The sequence below is a fragment of the Myxine glutinosa genome, chromosome 5 (assembly GCF_964187855.1).
Source record: "Myxine glutinosa chromosome 5, kmMyxGlut1.1, whole genome shotgun sequence".
In the NCBI taxonomy this organism is placed as follows: Eukaryota; Metazoa; Chordata; class Myxini; order Myxiniformes; family Myxinidae; genus Myxine; species Myxine glutinosa.
The window spans coordinates 70936522-70961127 of record NC_136265.1 but is presented as its reverse complement, the minus strand read 5'-3'; the positions used below and the strand labels follow the sequence as shown (position 1 = coordinate 70961127).

The 24606-nt window shown below is 47.0% G+C and overlaps 1 protein-coding gene across 1 annotated transcript; it reads left to right on the top strand.

Moving 5' to 3' along the window:
• The first annotated feature begins 1553 nt into the window (after nucleotides 1-1553).
• On the top strand, nucleotides 1554-3716 carry LOC144892304 (perilipin-1-like). Its single transcript, XM_078778169.1, has 5 exons — nucleotides 1554-1862; nucleotides 2291-2486; nucleotides 2707-2789; nucleotides 2988-3210; nucleotides 3283-3716. Exons 1-5 carry the CDS (start codon nucleotides 1830-1832, stop codon nucleotides 3606-3608), a joined length of 861 nt encoding a protein of 286 aa, XP_078634295.1. The 5' UTR covers nucleotides 1554-1829; the 3' UTR covers nucleotides 3609-3716.
• The last annotated feature ends 20890 nt before the right edge of the window (nucleotides 3717-24606 follow it).

The window sequence follows — 24606 nt, the reverse complement described above, 5'->3', positions numbered from 1 at the left end:
TATGTATGTCTGCGTTTGCGTGTACTCTCATGGAGTTATTCGTGTCTGAGGACCCGGGTCGCCGGCTGGCGCGGGACTTTCTGTTTTTCTTTCTGGGGCCGTCCGTCGCGCGGTTGGAAGGGTGGTCCCTGCCGCTGTCTCGGCCTTTTTCCGGGTCGTGTCCGGGGCATTTCCGGATGTTTGAGGGGTTCGCCTGGGAGCAGGGCCTGTTGACCTGTCGGCCCATCGGTTGGCAGTTGTCGCGGGTCCTGGATCACTTGCGCCCAAGGGAGGTGCTGCGGGAGGTGCGTATCCTTCGCGGAAGGCCTCTCGCAGAACGTACGGCGAGAAAGGTTTGGGAGAACGTTTCGACTCGCTGTCTCGCCAACGACCAGAAGGACGTCGCGTGGCAAGCCGCCCATGAGTGTCTTCCGGTCCGGGTATTTCAGTTCCAGAGGGGCCTGAACGTGTCGGTCCAGTGTCCCCGACCCCGATGCACAGGGGACGAAACCGTCAGGCATGTCCTTTGGGACTGCCCTGTCGCCGAGGGGTTCTGGTCGCTTGCGGCTGGCCTCCTCGAATGCTATGTGCCTTGGCTGGTGATGGTCAGACGGGACGTCTTTGCGTTTAGCGGGCTCCTACCACAACCAGTGCCTGTCCGCAAATGGAGGCAGGCCTGGAGAACGGTCTGTATAATCAAGACCGTCTTGTGGCGAGCGAGAACCAGAGGTTTCTATACCAGGGTATGGTTGTATATGGGGCAGAGCCCAATCCTGCCTCCAAAGGTACAGGCTTGGCGACAGCCTGCGGGCGACGGGGCGGGGTGCTGGCCGCAACGATGCGTCAGGTGTGTCGTAAAGCCCTCCCTGGAGCGGAGAATACGGCCGGGCTTTTCCGTGGTGAAGGGGGGGGGGGGTCCCGCGGGAGGTTACTTCCAAATGTGCGGGCGACAGTCATGTGCAGCCGTAGTCCCTGACCGAGTTTGCCGCCCGGGCTTGGAAAGGTTGGGGGTGCTCCGGCAGGTGTGCTTGCGGGCCCTGTCGGGCGGTGATTCTCATTGGGACACTCACGCCTCGTGGGCAGCTCAGGGAGCCGGGGCCTTCCTTGTGGGGCATCTTCCGGGTGGGCCCTCCCGGGCGTGGCCTGGGGAGGGTGGGGGCAGTTGGGCTTCCTTTTGTTTGATCTTGATTTTGCCTTGGTTTGATTTTTATTTTCTTTCATTATTATTTCCAGCGGTGGGTCGAGCCCTCAACGTGTTTGTGGCTGCATGTTCCCGGCTGCGGTTAGCAGCCGGTTGTTGATTTCGGTATGCAAAGGAAAAAAGGCCCCTTGACCCTTATTGTTTTAAGGTGTCCCTTCTTTGGTTGTATTCGGGGGGGTGGGAGGGGGGATAGGGTCTTCTTTCCTTTCTCCCTCCCCTTTGGTTAGTTAGTTAGGTGTCTGCTGCCTGGGGTGGGAGAGGGGTTTTTTGGGGGGTTTGGGCTAGGGATGATGGACTTTGGTTTTTATGATTTATGGTTTATTGAGTGTGATTTGATTTTCATTTTGGTCTTTGAACCTTGTTTTCTTTCGTTTCCTGATCTTTGGTTTGCTTTCTCTCTTTGATTTCCTATTTTGTTTGATATCTTGTTTCTTGGCCTTTGATTTCTTGGTTTTTGATTTTCCTGGGTTCTTGTGTGGTGGTGATGGTGATGGGTTTATTGATGGTTTGATTTTTGAGCGTGTTTTTTTACCTTTTTTTATAATAAAAAAGGCTTCGGCCATAAAAGTTACCTGGTGGTGCGCACATTGATTTGGTCCTCTTGATCTCGCTCGGTTCTCCCCGTGAATCGTTTCTTGTTTTGAACGAAATGGCCGTCGAGGTTCAGACCGTCGGTACCAAGGTGAGTTCTTTCGTTTTTCAGGTGAACATGTCGGGTCGAGCTCCAGGTGAATGAGGTATGGGTGGGAATGTGGAAGTTTGGAGTGAGGGGGTGTGGGAGTTTGGAGTTTGGAGTGTCGGGGGTGGGGTAGTGGGGTGGGATGGCTATATGAGGGGGATGAGTCTGTGGAGGGTGAGGGAGAGGGATGGGTGGGGGTGAATTGGAAGTTTTCATCATTTCATCATGTCCTCATTTCATTTTCTGATATAATAAATTGAAGCTTAAATCTGAAGGTTTGACTTCCCATTCATCAGGAGTTTTCCCCTCCTCACCCCCCCCCCCCCTCTAACCCCATCCATCTGTTCTCATGAAAACCTCAACCAGCCAATCCCATGAAGTTTCGGAATGTGAGACGTCCTCTCATTGTAACTTTCTGTTCTTGCCCACAGAATGTATTTCAGAGATTGTATTCACTACCGTTGTTCAGTTCTGTTGCGGATGACCTGGTTCAGGCCTACAAGTGTGGGAAGGAGTCGAGGCCTGTTCTTCTCTCTTTTGGTAACATGGTGGAATGGGGCGTTACGGGGGTAGCTGTGATCACCTCCAGTGGGGTCGAACCAATCACCAGGATTCTTCATCTGCAGAGTGTGATTCCATGCAGATCGGATGTGATGTCTGAACTGTTTATTTTGACTCAAACCTTGTGGAACTTTCTTCGTTTTAATGGAAAGTTTTGTATTGTGATCGATTCTGGAGAAGGATGGAGGTTGTTCTGGGTCGTTTTTGAAATTTCCCTTTTTCTGTTCCACTGAGTGATTCATCAATATCCATGATCTTTGAGTTTTCCACTTTTTATTTCCTCCAGTTAAGTTTGTGGACGAGCTCGCATGCCGGGGTCTGGATCTTGTGGAGGAGAAGGTCCCGATCTTGCATCAACCTGCCAACAAGGTATGGACAATGGAGGTGATTCTGGATCTTCCTGTGAATGTAATTTAGTGTGGAGACATCTGGCTCTTTGGAACTGGAGAAATAAGAACATCAAGTTGTGTTTGTGACTTTACCTTTCCAAACGTACCTGCTGTGACCTGATGCAGGAATTAAAAATAAATATTGTCCGGTGATTGGTTTATATTTCCTTGTTTCCAGGTACTTGATGATGTAACGAAGAATTTGCAAATTGCACAAAAACGTTTGGAAATATTTCTGGATTGGTCCAAGTCCCAGGTCGGAGTGGGTTTTGAGAGATCCAAGCAGGTGGTGTTGGACGGTGCAGACTCGCTACTGAAAACCAAGTTTGGACAGGTGGTTTTGTCGGGTGCAGATTCATTGATTTCTCAGGTGGATCGATACCTGCCACAAGATAAGCAAGGTAAGTCATTGCTGTATGGACGTGGATCACGTTTTGTGTTTGTATACAAACTAATACCTGTGCTTCCTGCAGAAGGTGCAACTCCTGATGAAGAGAAGGTTGTCGTACCAAGCTCCTCGTCCCTTGACCTTTACCGGCGACTCGTTGCTGTGTCGAGCAAGACCGGGCGAGAGGTGTTCAGGAAGAGTTCTGCCGGGATCCAGGTTGTTGCAGAAAGCGGTCGTGCCCGTTTAACCGGTGTTGTCGAATCTTTAAAATCGGGGTTCGACTCCATTATGCAGAAAACTCCATTAAACCAGGAGGTCGAGGCGAAGCACCAGGACCACGATTCCGATCGCTCCTGTGATGTTTGTAAATCCTCAACCGGTACGAAGCCTCAGGGTAAACAAAGCAAATAAGTGTTGAATGTCCGCAGGTGATTTCACATTTTGTAAATGTTTTTTCAGCTTCACATTGAATTGATTGCATTTCCTGGTTTGTCCAATGGTGGAAATAAAATTATTGCTCTGAATTTGTTTTGATTCGTTGATTTATTCCTGTCAAGGATGTAATCATGGACCATGGGGTCTTCCAACTGGTCATGTAGTACCTGTCATTTTAAGCCAATATATATATATTGTTTTTCAATATTTTTCTTCCACACAAACCCATCAGGTTGCTTTTGCGTGTTTTTTTATTTTTTTATTTTTTTAAATAAATTAAATATAAATAAAAGTTCGAGCCTCTCTGAGCTGAAATTCTTAGCTGCAGCCATCCAAGTATACATTTGTTTGAATTAGAGGGGTAACAGGTTTATGCTGGAGGTTCTCTCTATGTAACGTCACCTGACAATCTACCACAAGCACTTCTGTTCCAAACTGCACATGGCATCATTCATGGGACACCGTTGGTGTAAGGTTTATAGCTGGGTGTGGATTCGAACCCAGGTGCGTGTGTGTACCTCTTGGCTATCCTATCAGCCATGTGTAGCATACTCGTGATGGCGGACGACTGTTCGAATAGTTGAGAACAATCGTACTGCGATGGGTCTAAATTCTTACTACAACGATCCCTGGGACATGTCTATTGCAGGTTCATGGACAAAGTACTTCGTCTGGGATCCACAGGCTCAAAAGCTCAATAAAATGAGGTTGGACCCGATATGGCATGCTATGCTTTTTTTTTTTTCTATTAATTTGGACATTAAGGTCTGCTGAATGAGATGTCTGCTCTGCCGGAAACCTTGCGAAAAACATTTGTGGCCATTTTTGTATATGCCTTAAAAAATGGTCTTAAAATGCATGTTTTGTATATGCGCCCTTTATTTTTTGACCGAAAAATGACTTTTTCTTAAAATCCTCAGGGTTGTGTAGGCTGTCAATAAATGCATCCCAGATACACAGAACACGTGTTGACATCAAGTTGAGAAATACTTACAAAACCTTTCCAAATGAATTAATCATTTTTAGGCAAAAGTGCCCCCGATTTTTTTTTTTCCATTATTTTCATCTTTACTTCATTAGTAATCAACTATGCCCTGAGTTATGACATCAGCCAATGTCATTCTTTTCACCAAACATAGTCATTCCACATTAAACATTCTGAAAATCAAACCAAAATCAATGGATCTGTGGTGATTTTATTACCCGTACGTGAAAAAATCTGTTTAGGAGTGTCAGTCGCCTTGCTTCTGGTTTCCTTGATGTGCAATGCTGTTCCAATGTGTTTTGGTGGTGGGATCCCTGCAACTGTTGGGCAGACATCCTGGGCAAGGTTGAGAACTTGTTCGTGCTGCTTGGGACTGACTTTCACCTGGCCGTCCTCACCCACTTCTGGGGATGCATCTGTTATCAACCATGCCAGGTGGTTGTACAATGTACAGGTTGCAGCTCACTCTCCACGATGCCTCCAAGTATGATATCTCCAGCTGCAGTGATGGGTCTTCAGTGACTTCCAGGCATCTGCTGACTTCCAATGGCTGAAGATGATCTGGCTTCTCTTGCAGCCTTCAGTGCCTGCTTCTCTGCCTTACGTTGGTCCTGGAGTTCCATCCGTATTCTCTTTGCAGTGTTGTAGGGGGAGACTATGGTATCATCAGGTGTCACCTCATCGTCACTTTCTTCTTCATACTCTGCCTCTTCAGCTGTCTCCTTTAGTTCCTTCAACTTGGTGAGCATGCAGCCAATGTTCAATTCTGCAGAGCAAACCAGGCTAGAGCATCCTTTCTGTGGCACAACATTATCTTTCAGTTGCCATCTACTTCATAGTGCCTTTTAAGGCGGGCTACCAAGGACTGAGATCTGTATGAGTTAACATTGTCAACTCCATGGTTTTCCAGGCATTTACGGAATTCATCCCTCAAAGCTGTAACGAAGAATATGGCACCATCTCAGAAAAGGGGCTCATCTATGCGAGATACCAGTTGGGTCAGTGCAGCATCATATTGAATTGTGTCAGTACTTGTCTTTTCCTGTTTATGAACACGTCTGTCAGGTAGAAGTTCATGCAGTCCCTGTGGTACTGGAAGTCGTCAGCAATCATATCGGTGCACTTGTTTCCATCAGGACCACGAATCTTGCATAGCATATCCTCATCTTCAAGTTTGTTTGCTTTTTTCCAGACTGAATTCTGTCTATCATAAGTGGCGATCAAAAGGAGGGATCTATCCCCCTTGGTAGTGCGAGCACTTCCACAAATGAAGCATTCTTCCTTGTATTTGATGGTCTGTCGCATTGAAAACCGTGTTTTTGGAGCACTGCTGTCTGGCTCAGTGGAGAGTCCTGCTTCAGGTGAATTGCCTTCTTGCTTTGCAAATTTTTTTTTCTCTGGTCAACAGTTTTGCGATTTGTGTACTTGGCGCGACACTGTGCGTGCCACACAAGATTCCTTCCCAGAAAGTCACATTGAGGTTCCAGCTCATTCTCAAGTCTGAATGAGACATCGTCCTTTCTGTTGTTTACAGCATATACAGTCACGTGAAAAAATAAGTACACCCCATGTAAAGTTTTGACTTTTTCAACATATTTCAGCATACAGCTATTTGATCTTCATTTCAACAATATTGATAGATAAAGGTGATATAATATAACAAATATCATGAAACATTTACATTTTGTAGTCCATTGTATAATTTAAATAAACATAAATGCAAATTTCGCATGTGGAAAAAGTAAGTACACCCCTACATTTATCACTACTTCATATACCTAAAATTAGAATCGGGTGCACCAGCTCAGGTGCAAATGATTAGAACATCGTTAGAGAGGATCTTGGAGGAACCTGTCTTATTTCAACCTCAGACATTTAGTTTGGTTTGCTCTTTGTTGTTGAAGTGTGCGGCGTCACCATGTCTAGATCAAAAGAGCTCTCTGAGGCCTTCAGAAAGAAGGTTATAGATGCCTACGAGTCTGGGAAGGGATTAAAAAAGATCTCCAAACAATTTGAAATCAATCATTCGACTGTCCGGAAGATCATCTACAAGTGGAGAAGATTCCAAACAACTGTAAGCTTGTTCAGGCCAGGCCGCCCCAGCAAGTTCAGCCCGAGAGCAGACCGCAAGATGCTGAAAGAAGTCTCTAAGAACCCCAGAATGTCATCACGGGGCCTACAGGTAGCTCTTGCCACTGTTGATGTCAAAGTGCACGAGTCGACCATGAGAAAGAGGCTGCACAAATTTGATCTACATGGGAGGTGTGCCAGGAGGAAACCTTCGCTGTCCAGAAATAACATCAGGGCAAGACTAAAGTTTGCCAATGAACACCGAGGCAAAGACCAGCACTTCCGGAGCAATGTGCTCTGGACAGATGAGTCAAAGGTAGAGCTATTTGGCCACAGTACCAGAAGACATGTTTGGCGAAAACCAAAGACAGCATTTGACCACAAGAACCTGATACCAACTGTAAAGCATGGTGGTGGAAATATTATGGTTTGGGGCAGGTTTGCTGCATCGGGGCCTGGGCAGCTCACCATCATATAATCCACTATGAATTCTTCATTGTACCAGAGGGTGCTTGAGGATATTGTGAGGCCATCTGTCGGAAAGCTGAAGCTCAACCGAAGGTGCACCTTGCAACATGACAATGACCCTAAATATACCTGTACATCCACCAAGGAATGGCTGAAAAGAAAGAAATGGAGGGTTCTGGAATGACCAAGTCAAAGCCCAAATCTAAATCCCATCGAAATGTTGTGGGGGGGATTTGAAACGAGCTGTGCATGCAAGAAACCCCTCAAACATCGCACAGCTGAAAGAATTCTGCATGGAGGAGTGGGAAAAAATTTATCCCAGTCGATGTCAGAGACTGCTGGACAGTTATAAGAAATGCCTACTTGAGGTTGTTTCTGCCAAAGGGGGCAATACCACCTATTAGAGCCAAGGGTGTACTTACTTTTTCCACATGCGAAATTTGCATTTATGTTTATTTAAATTATACAATGGACTACAAAATGTAAATGTTTCATGATATTTGTTTTATTATATTACCTTTATCTTTCAATATTGTTGAAATGAAGATCAAATAGCTGTATGTTGAAATATGTTGAAAAAGTCAAAACTTTACATGGGGTGTACTTACTTTTTCACGTGACTGTAGGAGTGCAGGATAGCCTTGATCTGTCAGTTTCTGAAGAGGACCAGCGTTAGTCTGTCTTCTGCCATATTAGGCAAGCAGTATAGTTGGTATCGGGCCACTTTCTCTTCAGCTGCTTGGTTGAGAACTCAGGCTCCATGATTCAGGCTGCAGGTCCTGCAGGGTCTTCAGGTCCTGCAGCAGAAAAAGAAAAAGAAATCACATGTTTCCGTCAAAAAATAAAGGGTGCATATACAAAAATGGCCACATTTTTTTTAGCAAGATGAAAATAATGAAAAAATGAAAACATATCGGGGGCGCTTTTGCATGAAAATGATTCTAAATCATTTGGAAAGGATTTGCAAGTGTATTTCTCAACTTGATGTTGTCAACACGTGTTCTGTGTATCTGGGATGCATTTATTGACAGCCAGTGTTTCCCACAGGTCTGAAATATACTTGTGGTGGTAGCCTATTGGGGGGGGGGGGGGGGATTTTAGTGGGGGGTCTGGCATCAAACACTTATTTTCCTGCATTCTGGTGAAAAATTAGCTGATCATATTTAGCCAGTACAACTTTGCTGCATGTTGTTGCGCATGTGTTCTGAATACAGTCGAACGTTAGCCTTGGACAAACACGTGTGCCTGCCTACCTAGCTAGCATACAGGTCTACCAAGCTTTTTTTTGGTAACGCAGCATAGTTGCCGCTTGCTTTCATAGAATTCAAGCTACTATGAAAAAAAGTCAAGAAAACAATTGCACAATAAGGAGAAAAGGAGTTGCTTTACCTCGTCCGTGCTGTATCCATCCAAAATATCTACAGTGTCCGCGTCTTGAAAAGCTGTCCAGAGAACCCCCTCGCTCTCTCTCTCTCTCTCTGTGTTTTGATCTCTGCAGAGCGCACAATTGTCAGTAGGGGAGGGGGGAGGGGTAGAGCGAGGGGAGATTGTCTGCTGGACTAGTTAATCAATCGCAGGTGTCGCGGGTCGCGTCGTTCTCTCGGACGGATAGCTTAATTTTTATTTTTTAAATTAAAACATTTTATTTTATTTTATTTTTTTACTTGGGTGGCCGTTAATATACCTGGGCGGCCCGCCCAAGTAAAGTCTATGTGTGGGAAACACCCTTCACAACCCACTGAGGATTTTAAGAAAAAAAACATTTTTCACATTTCTCGGTCAAAAAATAAAGGGCGCATATACAAACAACAACAACATGCATTTTAAGACCATTTTTTAAGGCATATACAAAAATGGCCACAATTTTTTTTAGCAAGATGAAAATAATGAAAAAATGAAAACATATCGGGGGCGCTTTTGCATGAAAATGATTCTAAATCATTTGGAAAGGATTTGCAAGTGTATTTCTCAACTTGATGTTGTCAACACGTGTTCTGTGTATCTGGGATGCATTTATTGACAGCCAGTGTTTCCCACAGGTCTGAAATATACTTGTGGTGGTAGCCTATTGGGGGGGGGGGGGGGGGATTTTAGTGGGGGGTCTGGCATCAAACACTTATTTTCCTGCATTCTGGTGAAAAATTAGCTGATCATATTTAGCCAGTACAACTTTGCTGCATGTTGTTGCGCATGTGTTCTGAATACAGTCAAACGTTAGCCTTGGACAAACATGTGTGCCTGCCTACCTAGCATACAGGTCTACCAAGCTTTTTTTTGGTAACGCAGCATAGTTGCCGCTTGCCTTCATAGAATTCAAGCTACTATGAAAAAAAGTCAAGAAAACAATTACACAATAAGGAGAAAAGGAGTTGCTTTACCTCGTCCGTGCTGTATCCATCCAAAATATCTACAGTGTCCGCGTCTTGAAAAGCTGTCCAGAGAACCCTCTCGCTCTCTCTCTCTCTCTCTCTGTGTTTTGATCTCTGCAGAGCGCGCAATTGTCAGTAGGGGAGGGGGGAGGGGTAGAGCGAGGGGAGATTGTCCGCTGGACTAGTTAATCAATCGCAGGTGTCGCGGGTCGCGTCGTTCTCTCGGACGGATGGCTTAATTTTTATTTTTTAAATTAAAACATTTTATTTTATTTTATTTTTTTACTTGGGTGGCCGTTAATATACCTGGGCGGCCCGCCCAAGTAAAGTCTATGTGTGGGAAACACCCTTCACAACCCACTGAGGATTTTAAGAAAAAAAACATTTTTCACATTTTTCGGTCAAAAAATAAAGGGCGCATATACAAACAACAACAACAACAACAACAACATGCATTTTAAGACCATTTTTTAAGGCATATACAAAAATGGCCACAACCTTTTTTCGCAAGGTTTCCGGCAGAGCAGACCTCTCATTCAGCAGACCTTAATGTCCAAATTAATAGAAAAAACACAAACAAAGAGTATAACATGCCATGTCAGGTTCTCTCAAATTTTGGTGACTGGATCCCAGACTAACTTGACTTTTGCAGATTTCTTTCACCTGAATATTGATAAATAATGGTTACTCTTTTGACATCCAGGTGACCATTTGTGTGAATGTGTTTACAGGGAGTGAGCTGCGGCCTGTACATACAGCACAAGGTTGTAAGCAAAATAATCTGGTTTTTAGTAAAACCTGAGAAAAACCTGACCGTTTGCTCTCCCAACCATACACATGCGGTAACATTTTTATACCACCTTGTCTGCCCTCTCCAGATCCCTACCTGGCTTCTCTGTTGCAAAGACCAAAAGCCTCATGTTAACTTTGTTACTCAAGTTCTGAATTTGCATTTCTTTCTCCGTCATGTCAAAAAACACCTGCAGGACGTTGCGCTCTCAAATCGAGGACGAGGAGATATAGCTGTAGGTTTACATGAGCCAGCGGATCCAAATGCAAACTGTACGTGGGATTTGAACCTGCGATCCTGTCACCAGTGCAAGTAATCAGATGGGACCAGATTACAGATTGACACCTCTATAATAAAAGGCGTAGTGTGTGCGTCTCTGCCATAACTCAAAAACCATTAAACCTGGCAGCCCCAAACTTTGTATGCACACGTAGGAATCTCTGAGGGAGTTCATGAATGAAAATTGGATGTTTGGGTAAATGTAAACACCTTTTTTGAAGATTAACAGGAGTGCACTTTAGTGCACTGTTTTTGCAAGCCATGGTGATACAATAAACGGTGCTTATTTCTTCTTCTTTTTTTTTTTTTTGCGTATGCTCATATTGACTTTAATTTGATTTCTGCTCGTCACTAAAGTCTATTAATTCTGTAAAATTTGAGAACAATTCAAATTTAATTTAAAATAACTGCAGTGAGGCTGTGAATAGCTTTTAAAGGGGTACTACATGCGATACATTTTACCACGGTTTTGCGCTTTGTCCCCTTTCGGGACTGCTTCGCCATGGGGTATATTCGACTTGTATTTACATTTTTAAAGGTTCATTAAGATGCTCCACACAAAATTAAAACAAATCTGGTGAAAAACATGTTATAAAATGAAATCCCATCGTTCTGTGCACTCTGCAGGCAAAAGGAATAATGCGACACACGTGCAGGCAAGATTACATGTTTCCTGCATGGTTTTATCAATGTTACATGTGATTTTACAAATAGATGCAAATGAGGTTGTTAGTGTTACCCTTGCGCTAAAACAAGTTTTGGGGAAATCAAGCTTTTGAGGGATTACACACCTTGACATTGTAGAATTTGTATTTTGAGGCCTTGCCAGTCCAATCCTCCCCCTCTCCTCTCAACATTGCTGCCAGCAAAGCGACAATGCATTGCCCGGCAACGCCCAGTACCTTTGCTAGTGTAATAAAGTTTGTTTGTCAGTCAGCGTGTCTTCTCCATAACTCAAAAAACCATGATATCTAGTGGCCCGAAACTTTGTGTGCATGCTAAGGGTACTCGAAGGGAGTGCACGAATGAAAACTGGGTGTGTGGGTACATTTAAACACCCCTTTTGAAGATAATTAACGGGCTCATTAAATTAAAACAAAATCAGGTTTTATCCTTAATCAGCCTGCGAATACCTAATCTTTTGAGTGCTATTGTTCGATGTTTCTTAGTTTTCACCTTTTTGTGCAATCTGCTTTCATTTACGATGTTATTTCATTCATTAGGAGCTTGGAACAATGTTATCTTCTACATAAAAGCAAATGAGACATTACCATGATATTTTAATTCTTTTAAACAGTCAATTTCTCGTAATTCATAACTTGTGAACACACAAGCCACCTGTTTTGGGGGCAGGGAGGTGGTTTGAGGAGGGAGGGAAGGGGGCTGTTGGATAGGAGATAGGGGAGGGGTGGGAATTTGGAGGGGTGGGAGTTTGGAGGGGTGGTGTGGGAGTAAGCATAGGATGAGGAAGGGGAAGTGGCGGGAGGAGGGAACCAGCGTTGCGGGTATGTTTGCTTGTCTAATATATTGTTACTGATCGCGGATTAAGATGTTATTTACCGAGCGGTGGTATTGCCGCGACCGTTACAGGATCCCTGACTCACCCGATTCACCCAGAACTTTGGCCGTATCGCACCGCAGCTGCCCAATCTGGGAAAAGACTAAAACGACGAAATGCAGAGGAAAAGGAATAAAACGAGAAGACGTACAGACGAGTAATGGGATTTATTATTTACACAAGCAAAAAGGAGCAATCAAGGTTTATTTACAACACATAAGACGCAGGTGACACAGTGCAAATTTTAGCTTACCTACAGACTTAATTAAATACCCAGGGACAGAACAAACAAAACAAACTCACGTACACAAGAAGGGTGGAAAGGCAGGAGGTGGATGGCTGGAGGGTGAGGGAGGTCCAAGGGGGTCCTGCAGCTCAACCGGCGCGTTTAGCAGCCGCCGTTCCTTTTCGGCCCTGCTCCAAACCGCCGTTCAGGCCCCAAGTAGCTGTTGGGTGTTCTTGCTGCTGCGGCCTCCGCTGCGTTCCCAGGACTTGTCTGACTCGTTGGTCCAAACCCTCAACTCTTTCTTGGTCCCTCACTCTTTACCACCGACTCCTCACCGCAACCAACGCAACAACTTGACCACCACCACCGACTCCTCACCGCAACCAACGCAACCAACTGACCACCGACTCTACTGACTGACTCTTCACCACTCTCCACTTGACGACCGACTCTCAACCAACTCAGACCAACTCACGACTCACTTCCGTGCGCGCCTTTTATAGCGCCTCCAGCGATTAAGCCGCCGGTGTTTTGGACACGCCCATCGGGGTGCTCACCTCGGCCCTGGTTGGTCGCGCGACCCTCGGGCTCCGCCCTGGATGACGACGGGCGGGCACGCCCCTCTTCCCCTCTATGACGAGGTGGAGACACGCCTTTCTTCCCCGACTCGAGCCTCGTGGTCAATGGCGGTTATTGGAGGGGAGGTAATTGCGAATCGAGGGCTCAGCAATGACGAAAGGGGATGTGATAGGAAATGGAGGTTTTGGGGATGGGAATGAAAGGGGATCTATTCTCTTTCACTGGTGCAATGGAGTACTTCAATTAATGGGAGACACAGCCTTACCCTAGAACACAGAATAAGAGATAACTATCAACAGGGGTATTCTATTACTTGGCTGACGTGTATGCTTGTGGACTAATTATGGGATGCCCTTTCACCTTTACACAGCTCTGGAGGTAGGGGGGCGCAGAATAACCAATAATAATAATAGTACAGCACACAATCAAAAAAAATACAGTCCTCATCTCCGCAACACTGCACCCTCCTCCTCTTAGGCACGTCCCGGGCCTACAACTTTTATTTTTAGTGTGACACGTAGGTGTAGTTCCCTCTATTTTTAACCTGACCCTGAGTGCGACAGTTTTAAAACATAAATAAATGTGTCCCGCTGCTCCATTGCACCCTGCCTAACAGACTTACGCCCACAGTTAACCGAATTGCGGAATGGTCTTCAAACTATACACTGACGGTGGGGAGCATTATTTACAATGACGCTATTTTTATTTACAAAACTAACCCAGGACCTGTGATTGTTCTTTCTGGGGGGGGAGACAGTCTGCTCTGCATCGACGCACCATGAACGCACCCAAAAACGCACCAATACAAGCACCCAAGCACCAATCGGTGCAGTCACCATTGTTCAAGAGTGTTCAACAAAAATATATTCAACAACCCCTAACCCTGCAGGTGATCTCTTGCTCTTCGGCTCCCTCTGCTGGCTTTATTATTTTCCTGGTGTTGTCATCTTCCCTTGCTGGCGGCCTATTTGCAATAAAAGAATGCACCTAACGTGTCCGTTTTTATTTTATTTATGGCCCACAGGGGCCGACTACGTGTGGTTCACCTGTGGGGCATCGGTGCCCTGTGGCCAAGGTCCGCCAGCAAGATTTCGGGCCCTCATGGCCGGTTCCAGCAGAGGGGCCATGCCCCAACCCATGGGGTCCATAAGTGGTGCTCGGCCACAGACATGTGGTCCATAATGTGGTGCATCGATGCAGACAGCTGGTTCTGGGAATTTCGGGCGCACAATGGCCGACCCACGCACGCTCCCCTCAGCACCCAATGGCGCACAGGTCATGTGGGAGACAAAAGGGGAAAGACAATTGAGCGAGGGGTAAGGTCACAAGGGTACACATCAATAAGGCAATGCAAGGCGAAATGCGTACGGAGGGCGAAGTGAGAAAGCTCGTCCCTACCGTACGTCACCCCCCTGTCACCTACCCTACCCTTGCCCTTACCCCATATGTACAAAAATCTACACATTTACAAATTCGTCGCTACTGTCACGTATCCCCATATTTCCTCTATACCAAATTCGTCACCACAATCCCTCTATCCAAAATTTGCCATCACCCAATTCGTCATCAATCCTCATAAGGAGGAAGAGATGGAACATCAAAGCACAATGTCACACCCACGTCATGATGCGTCTCACAATCCAAACATTTGCACAGTAAAAATAATTAAACATGGCATGGTGCGGAGTACCTGTCACCTCAGGTGAGTGGATGCAGATGGTGCGAGGAGATCCTTCATCCTAACTATCCTCTAAATGATTTTAACACACTTTACACTACCCGGGGTCTTTCCCTGCCAATCCATTGGCCACTTACACTATGGGTTCTAAAAACCAATTCCCATTGACCAAACTGTGGTGCTTCTCAATTTGGGGTCTCACTACCCCGATTCATCTCCCGGTGCCCTCGCACAATTTCTGGGCTGCGACGTGTAGCTCTCCCAGCAGGTCTACCCACCTGCACACCTCCACCACTGCAGTTGCCACCCGAGCTTACCTAGCTCCTCACCCTAACCTAACTAACTGTGGAAGGCCCTCTCCTGGCTCTGTCACCCCTTGGTGCCCTCTGGCACTGGGCTACCTGGGTCCGTCCTCCGGATCCTCGGGCCCCATCCACAACTACCGGCTCCCAGAGCCCACCTGCGGCCTCACCTGGCCGACATCCTCACAGTGGTGGAGAGCCCAAACAACTACACACACTAACAGGCTACACGCCCAGCCATTTCCACGACACTAATGCACCCATCCAAAGAACATTCTTTCACCCGCACCACAGATGCCAATATCCCACCACAATTTACCTATACCCTCTACCTAACACTTACATTACCCGCCCCGGGTATCCGTGATGGGGGTCCACTCTTCCCCCATTCACACCTTCGCACCATCCACTCCACTCCACAATTTCCACCATACTCACTCCACGACCATCCATTCCAATACTCCATACCATTTATTCCATACACCTGTCCTCCATTCACCTGTCGTTGCACACCTGTGCAATCATACCTGGTGCCACCTGCACCCTCCTCCTCTTCCTGGACCATTTGGTCAACACAACACGCAATCACCACTACTCCCTCATACACTGCTCCACACACCTGTTCAGTTGCACACCTGTGCAATCACACCTGTTCAATCACACCTGTTCAATCCTCACACACACGGCATCATCTCAGCTAACTACTCCCTTCTGAAACTTGCGCTTCCCAGTCGTCCCTTTAAACTATTGCGCTCCCACGTCATTATCCTCCACACTAAACTACCTGCGTCCCCACTACAGGTATCAGTCACTAACTAACCTTAACGTTACCTAATGTCCTCTTCGCTAGATCCCTACAAACGATATATCCTAACCCACCCGGGCTAGTTTTCACTGCCATACACCCCATAAGCTATAGCGCATTTGCCCCACTTTGAGGGATGGTGGATTTGCCATCCCACTACATCGGGGGTCTCTCACTATAAATTTTGCTCGTCCAAATTCCAACCAATTCAAAAATTTTCCATTTACTGCCAATTCTATTCACTTGTCTAAATTTTGGATCAAAACCACTATCACTATTATCATCATCCGTCTACTTATTAGATCCTTTCGGTGCGCCAATTCACTTCCACAGCCCGGCTTCGTACAGCCGAGCAATGAACGCGGGTTCTTTGGTGCCAGCGGCTGGATACGTCCCGCAATCGGGGCAGGGACGGGGGCTTACCCGGGCCGAGATCCCACGCACCACCTCGGCGTGGAGCCATCCAATGTCCCGATCTCGACCTGCCGGCACGTCTCAATAGAAAGTGGTCGCCATGACGACCCTTCCTATCGGGCTGCCCGCTCCGCCTAGTGGAGCCCGGACGCGACCGTTCCAAGCGAGGCACAGCGTGGATCGCGTACGGCGGTTCTTTCGAAACCGCCGTGGTTCGGATCCCCGCTGGTCCTCGAGGCAGGAGAAGCTGCCCGACGCGCACCGAGGGCCCGATTCGGCTATAAGTCGTTCTAACTTCTAACCCGGTTACCGTCGATGCTTCACCTGCAGGCTTACATGCATACGCTACCCCTTTCTTGCTCATACCTCCAGCTGTTCCCATGCTCCTCGCAACCCTCCTTACACACCTCGGTACACTCATTCCGCTCACCGACTTGGTCACACACCTGACCACCGAACACCTTGGCACACATTCGTCGCTCGCACACCTCACCAACACACCTCTTCGCGCCCCTTTCTCGGTCACCTCCTTTGTGACAATCACAGGTGTGCTCTCACCCGCACACCCAACCACGTGCCTCACTACCAATTCCAGCGTGCATTCCCACTCACGCTCTACCATTCCAGGTGTGCATCCTCGCTCACCTGCCACAACCAACTCACGCTCCGTGTCACTCTCACTACTTCCACCTCCATTCTTGACAGCGCACTCACCCTTGCTCTCGACAGCACACTCTTTCCTCATGCACCTGTCCGTTACACACCTTTCTCACGTATCCTTTTGCGCACACTCTTTCGTTACTTCCTCCGTAACACTTACCACAGGCGTACACTTTCTTGTTACATCCTCTGTAACACTCACCACAGGTGTACACTCTCTCGTTACTTCCTCCGTAACACTCACCACACCGCGCTTCCATGTACCCCCTCGCACACGCGCTTCGACCAACTCACTCTTGACGGCACACTCACTCCTCGGCGTGCACTTTTTCCTCACATACCCCATGGTCGGACATTCTTGCACACCTCTTTTTTCGCACACCTGACCTGTCACACACTTCACCAACGGCCTCTCACGAACACCCGGATCCAAACCAATCCCCAAGCCGACTGAAGCTTTCCTCACATCATATACATTGCCACTCACCTCCGTACCTCGTCTCCGCACTTCCTTTGCCACCTGCAAACTCTTTATTTGGTCAGTGAGCATCACATTATGAGTTGAGCACCGACCTTGCACATATTCCATGACTTCCTCCTTTATCTCCCTCTTAGTTTCCCTCCGTCTCTTCTTAATTTCACTCACCCCCTCTTCCACCTCCTCTAATTTTTCCTTTACCTCCTTCATCTCCCGGTGCGCCCCCTCTATCTCCTCCTCTAACGCCACCTTAACCGTTTCTATGTGCGTCCTCACCTCTCGGTCCTTCGTCTCCATTACTTCTGTCACCTCCTCCAACTTCTTCGTCAACCCCTCATGTACCATCTGACATTCCTTTTGTGTTGCTATTAATTCGTTTTTAATGTCCTTTTGTGTCGCTTTTAAACCCCCGATGATTGCAGTGTTCTTTTCCACTTGGTCCGCTAGTTCCCTTTGTCCGACTGTCAGCTGTTCTACTCCCTTCGTCAGGTCCTCTATGCCCCCTTGTAACCTAGCCATATTATTTCTCACCTCTTTCTCCATACGCTTCTCACCTCGCTTTACCTCCTCGCGTAGCCCTGAAACCTCCTCACTTACACCTCGTCGTATCTCCTCCATCTCTTTTGTAGATGCCACCCTCATCTGTCCCAATTCATCCCTCTGAGCATCCAGTTTACTTTCTAACCCGATTTTTACCTCCTCTATCTGCTCTCCCATTTGTTTAATTTCCCGGGCGGATTGCTCCCCTATCTCCCGCAATTTGCCTTCCATCCTATTTTCTAGCCCCATTAACCCATTTTTCATCCCCTCTATCTGATTCTCCTGGGCAGCCATTCTATTTTCCACCCCCATTAACCCATGTTTCATCCCTTCTATCCCATTGTCTAACCCCTCAAATTTATTGTCTAATTCCCCGATTTGATTTCCTAGTCGCTCCCCCATTCTGTTTTCCATTTTCTCACTATCAGCCCTCCTTCTGTCCTCCATTTCCTCCATTTCCCTGGCTCTTTTTTCGTTGTCGCACTTCGACTGTGCCATGTATTTGCTAAACCGTGCCATGAACTGCTGCATGTCAAACGGCTGCATGTTAAAGCCCGCTGATACAGCGGGCTCGGCTACCGCGCGCTCGTGCGAGGCGCCTTTTTGCGCGCCTGAAACCTCGTGCGCGAGAGCGCCATTTTGTGCACCTGATACCCCCTCAACCACACCTTCTTTACTCTCCTCCACCCTTTCCTCCACATACATTTCCCCGAGGTCCTGGGTCGATTCTACCCCGTCTATCTCTCCCACCGGCATCCCGTCGCCTTGACCAGCCATGGCGCGATTTCAAAATTCGGGTTTTTATTTTTGTAAAACAAAATCAAATTTCGCCGTTAATAATTTCGAGCGCGTGAAGCGCGCTTCGGGTCCGATCTCACTCCTCGACACCAATTGTTACTATAATAACACAATTGGTGTTCCAAAATTTGGGCCTAACAAATTTAGTCCCAGGTCCGAATCCCAACTCCTGACAACCAATTGTTACTGATCGCGGATTAAGATGTTATTTACCGAGCGGTGGTATTGCCGCGACCGTTACAGGATCCCTGACTCACCCGATTCACCCAGAACTTTGGCCGTATCGCACTGCAACTGCCCAATCTGGGAAAAAACTAAAACGACGAAATGCAGAGGAAAAGGAATAAAACGAGAAGACGTACAGACGAGTAATGGGATTTATTATTTACACAAGCAAAAAGGAGCAATCAAGGTTTATTTACAACACATAAGACGCAGGTGACACAGTGCAAATTTTAGCTTACCTACAGACTTAATTAAATACCCAGGGACAGAACAAACAAAACAAACTCACGTACACAAGAAGGGTGGAAAGGCAGGAGGTGGATGGCTGGAGGGAGAGGGAGGTCCAAGGGGGTCCTGCAGCTCAACCAGCGCGTTTAGCAGCCGCCGTTCCTTTTCGGCCCTGCTCCAAACCGCCGTTCAGGCCCCAAGTGGCTGTTGGGTGTTCTTGCTGCTGCGGCCTCCGCTGCGTTCCCAGGACTTGTCTGACTCGTTGGTCCAAATCCTCAACTCTTTCTTGGTCCCTCACTCTTTACCACCGACTCCTCACCGCAACCAACGCAACCACTTGACCACCACCACCGACTCCTCACCGCAACCAACGCAACCAACTGACCACCGACTCTACTGACTGACTCTTCACCACTCTCCACTTGACGACCGACTCTCAACCAACTCAGACCAACTCACGACTCACTTCCGTGCGCGCCTTTTATAGCGCCTCCAGCGATTAAGCCGCCGGCGTTTTGGACACGCCCATCGGGGTGCTCACCTCGGCCCTGGTTGGTCGCGCGACCCTCGGGCTCCGCCCTGGATGACGACGGGCGGGCACGCCCCTCTTCCCCTCTATGACGAGGTGGAGACACGCCTTTCTTCCCCGACTCGAGCCTCGTGGTCAATGGCGGTTATTGGAGGGGAGGTAATTGAGAATCGAGGGCTCAGCAATGACGAAAGGGGATGTGATAGGAAATGGAGGTTTTGGGGATGGGAATGAAAGGGGATCTATTCTCTTTCACTGGTGCAATGGAGTACTTCAATTAATGGGAGACACAGCCTTACCCTAGAACACAGAATAAGAGATAACTATCAACAGGGGTATTCTATTACTTGGCTGACGTGTATGCTTGTGGACTAATTATGGGATGCCCTTTCACCTTTACACAGCTCCGGAGGTAGGGGGGGCGCAGAATAACCAATAATAATAATAGTACAGCACACAATCAAAAAAAATACAGTCCTCATCTCCGCAACAATATAAAGTATAAAGTGCGTTTGTTTGTTTATGCCTTCAAACCCTGCAAGAACCAGTGAGACCAAACTTTGCATTGCCCCATCTTTCATCTGGAGAAAGGCCACAGGGCTATATGTTTGGATGAAAAATTGATGCCAGATAAAACCAGATAATTGGCTTTCAGGCCTCGATCAGGTCTTGTGCTTATACACTGCGTGGGTTTTCCCAGGAGTGATCGAGTAATATGTATTGTGAAGATCATATGTTGAGGTTGTTGTGATTTGTTGTCAACACAAATTCAATCAGCGTGTTTACATGTGCACCTGTTACTAAAAAGATTGCTTCACACTGATAACACCTCCATGTTAAGGCCGCGAGTGTGTATGTTGCTTATACACCACCTGGATTTTCCTGGGAGCGATCGAGCTGTATGTTTTGTGAAGACTGTATATGGAGGTTGTAGTGATTTGTTGTCAACTCAAAATTATTATAACATTTCACTGAATTTCTCAAGGCTTAATCTCAGCTCTCAGGGCTGGTTACTTAAGCAAATTGGAAATATTCTTGACAAAATAAAAGCTTTAAACAATGAAGAAAAAAAATGATTGAATGCAAACAACCAACACATTTTTAAAAAGGAGTGTCACAATAGCATCATAAAACCAAATGACAAGTTTGTACGAAGAACTAAAAAAAAAACCTTTGCTTCAGTCCGGTTTGCTTTGATAAGGGAACAAGTGTAATCTTAAATCTTTCATCACACATCACTTTAAAACCTTTATCCTCCTTCCCCATTGAAAAAAAACAAAAACCTCGGCCTCACGTGCAACACAATACATGCAAACACCAACCTCAACCGGGGGTTTTTTTTTTTTTTTTGTATACAAGATCGAGGCTCGTGAAAGAGCAAAGGGTACAAACATCAGTGCATGGGAATCATTCGCATTACAAGCGCATGCAAAATAATCACTTCAAGTGTGGTTTTTCAATTTTTGCTACAATGTTATGTTTCGTCAAGTACATTTCACCTGCTCCTAAAAAGGGTCAGGCCAGAACATAAGCAAATGGGAGGGGATAGCTATGAGCATGCTTAAGGGACCATGATGGGTCTCCGTGGGTGATAGCCACAAGCGCCGCCGGTTCCGGTCCGACGCAAACAAACCAAAAAAATGAGGCTTGACCGGAACTGACCGAGCCAGGCGCCGTTCCTTCAGGGCTGGACAAAAAAAAAGAAGAAAAAAAAAAGTGAAATTCAATCGGGTAATTCAAATGAGACCCAACAATCTGGATCATCGCATACTATCATGCCTAAAGCCCCGCAAACCAAATGCAGCGAGGCCCCAGCCCGCACAGATACGGCCACAGGCCTGGGTAGGAAAGTTGAATGTCCCGTTCGCTTCACCGAGGCCACACTGCACCTGCAGTCGTCGACATCGTGGAGTCCTGCCGGAACTCCAGGAACGCCCGGGTGTCGTGTGGCGGAGCCTGACAGCACCATTAGGCTACTCGTGCTTGGATTACAGGCCCTCAGGTGTGGGTATTTGCCTTGCGACGTCGAGTGCTACGTTTCCCATGTGGAGCAGGTACCTGATCATGGCCTCTCCTGTGCTGGTTGTTATCTGTAACGGGCAAAGGAGGAGTCATCATTGCAGTTGACAGCCTAGATTAGATTACATCTCCAAGAGCGGTCAGAAAAATTCACGTGCACAAATTATTAACGAAGAAAACAACAAAAACTAGAACGGCACTTGGTAGATCGCATACCTCCACCAGGCTGAACAGTTTATGGGTTTGTTTACCACTGATACACTGGATCTGTATCCAGACCTGAACCCAAATCTAATCGGCTTGTTCTTGTCACCGACCCAACTTATCCACCAAGTTTTGTCATAATCCGTCCACAACTTCTTGAAATATCAAGTTACATACAGTCGCATCACTAAATGGTGAACAATCACTTAAAAAAATTATTGGTTCGGATCCAGATATTCACCAAAATCTAATCATTCGTTGATTTATTGTGATACACCAAATTTCTTCTGTATCCGTCATAACCTTTTTGGATGTCATGCTCACAGACAGATAAACAGATGAAACATCGGGCAGAGACCAAGGACTTGCTGGAAAGTGCTTTTTTATCGGCCATTTTGGATCATTAAAAGTAAATAATGACCTCTGCCAAAGTTCAAATGACGTGGGTTTAATCTCGACATGAGAGAATTCCAGAAAGCTATTTGGGCGGTGTATAAGCCAACAGATCGCTGTCTCCATCGATCTTGCCAAGGCCATAGCACCTATCGTCTCAAAATCCTTTTAACTGTTGACTTGGTAGTTTTTACAATGAAGGAAACACGGATCGGGAGTACATACAACATAGCAATTACATGTCGACGTCAGGGCACTGGAGAAGATCCACGAACGATATTCAGAAGATCCACGATGGGTTTGAGGGTTGTGGAGTATGGGCTGAAACCCAAATCTTATCCAGGTTCCTCCTGATGACTCCAACTTTGCTTTTTATTTCTTCTGGTTCCGTCTAATGACTCCAATGCAGTATTTGATTTTCCGTTTCATTACTTGTGGAAGAGGAGAGATTGGAGGGACGAATATGTTCCGAAGTTATGCACGGGTCAATCAGCCGCGTGCCTTCTCAGAAATGGCATGTACAATACCCAAAATGGTGCCAATGAAGGTATACAAGGTTTGAAAAGGTCACTTAGATAACAACAGTGCAATGGCCGACAGGTAGATTCCATGAGTAGAAGGCATTCAGACAAGACTACCTCACCAGGTATAATATAAGAAGCCAAGCTGTCTCCATAGACCAACACAGAGTTGGTCGAAGTTGGTCTATCGTTTTCAGGGAATAGGCGAGTCACTAAACCCGTCCCAGGTTCGCATGCAGAAGATCCATGGTTCCTCCTTTACTGTTTATGTCAGTTTAAAAATGATTTGCACTTTTTGAAAATGAGCGTGACAGCTCAGAAGTGTCGTTGCCTTCTCCTCCTCATTATCTCCCTTTCTTCTTCTTCTGCCATGCTCAAACTGCCAATGTTCTTTTATCCCTCCTGTTGTTGTTGCTGTTTTGGTGTTGCTGTTGTTGTGACTTAACAGGATATTTTCCATTGTTACGGCCTGAAGCACACCAAGCCAAGCCTTCAATCACAGTCTTTATTTATGGATTATCACACGAAAATCTCTTCCTGCACATAAAACCAAGAAGGGAGAAAAGAGGGAAAATCTTGAATAGGCCAGTCCAAGAATAGGCCGGTCCAAGAGTAGGCCGGTCCAAGAGTAGGCAGGTCCAAGAGTAGGCAGGTCCAAGAGTAGGCCGGTCCAAGAGTAGGCCGGTCCAAGAGTAGGCCGGTCCAAGAGTAGGCCGGTCCAAGAGTAGGCCGGTCCAAGAGTAGGCCGGTCCAAGAGTAGGCCGGTCCAAGAGTAGGCCGGTCCAAGAGTAGGCCGGTCCAAGAGTAGGCAGGTCCAAGAGTAGGCAGGTCCAAGAGTAGGCCGGTCCAAGAGTAGGCCGGTCCAAGAGTAGGCCCCAAGGCAGGCCCAACAGTCGGCGCCAAGGCAGGCCCAACAGTCGGCGCCAAGGCAGGCCCAACAGTAGGCCCAACAGTAGGCCCCAGGTTAGGCCCAGTAGTAGGCCCCATGGCAGGCCCAACAGTAGGCCCCAAGGCAGGCCCAACTGTAGGCCTCAGGGCAGGCCCAGTGGTAGAGGGTAGGAGTAGGCAAGTCCACGAGTAGGCCCCAAGGCAGGCCCCAGTGGTAGGCAGCAAGAGTTCGATCAACGTCACCCTTCAGGTGGAGAGATTGCAGCTGGACACTCTACAACCCCCGAAAAAGCACTCTGCCATAAGCCCTCCTCCAAAACGGCCACTCACTCCTCTGAATCACCTTCCTGGCCACTCCCCTGCCCCACAGCCAATCATAGGCTTTATACACATGGACCAAACCACTTGGTCAAACTCCCAGGGGGGTGGGGCGGGTAGGAAGAAGAAAAAGGTCACAGCCCGTAACACCTCCCCCCCTTCGAGAAGAAAACTTCACCCCAAGAAAAGTTTTTTTCGACAAAGGCAGGTTCATCTAAACCCAGCATAAACAGTGCAATAAACAAACAGCCACCTCTCATTGTGACATTTACCAGGCATCATAGCTAACATGCAGGGGCATGAAAAAAAATAAATCTTAAGCTCGAGATGGAGCATCTGCAATGACATTATCTCGACCCGAAATATGTACAATCTTCAAGGGGTACGGTTGTACTAAAAGCCCCCATCGGTTCCCTATCAGGTGCTTGCAGAGCAATGCTATCTAATTCACTGGAGTCAATATCTTGATGCTTTATATGACCTAACAACTGGCCGGCCGAGGTCGGCCTCACACCCATAGTACCTTTTAAGCATATTGTTACGGTCCGCGGATTAGATGTTATTTTGACCGAGCGCTGGTGTAACCGCGGCCGAACAGTTATTCCCCGACTAAAACCCGATTCAACCCAAACGTTGGCCATATCGCGCCA

Bases quoted from the DNA above. Each gene is read 5' to 3' on its own strand.
- LOC144892304 (XM_078778169.1), top strand. From the start codon at position 1,830: ATGGCCGTCGAGGTTCAGACCGTCGGTACCAAG. The intron at 2,487-2,706 runs GTGTGATTCCAT...TATTTCCTCCAG, and splicing joins CAGGATTCTTCATCTGCAGA to TTAAGTTTGTGGACGAGCTC. The intron at 3,211-3,282 runs GTAAGTCATTGC...TGCTTCCTGCAG, and splicing joins CCTGCCACAAGATAAGCAAG to AAGGTGCAACTCCTGATGAA.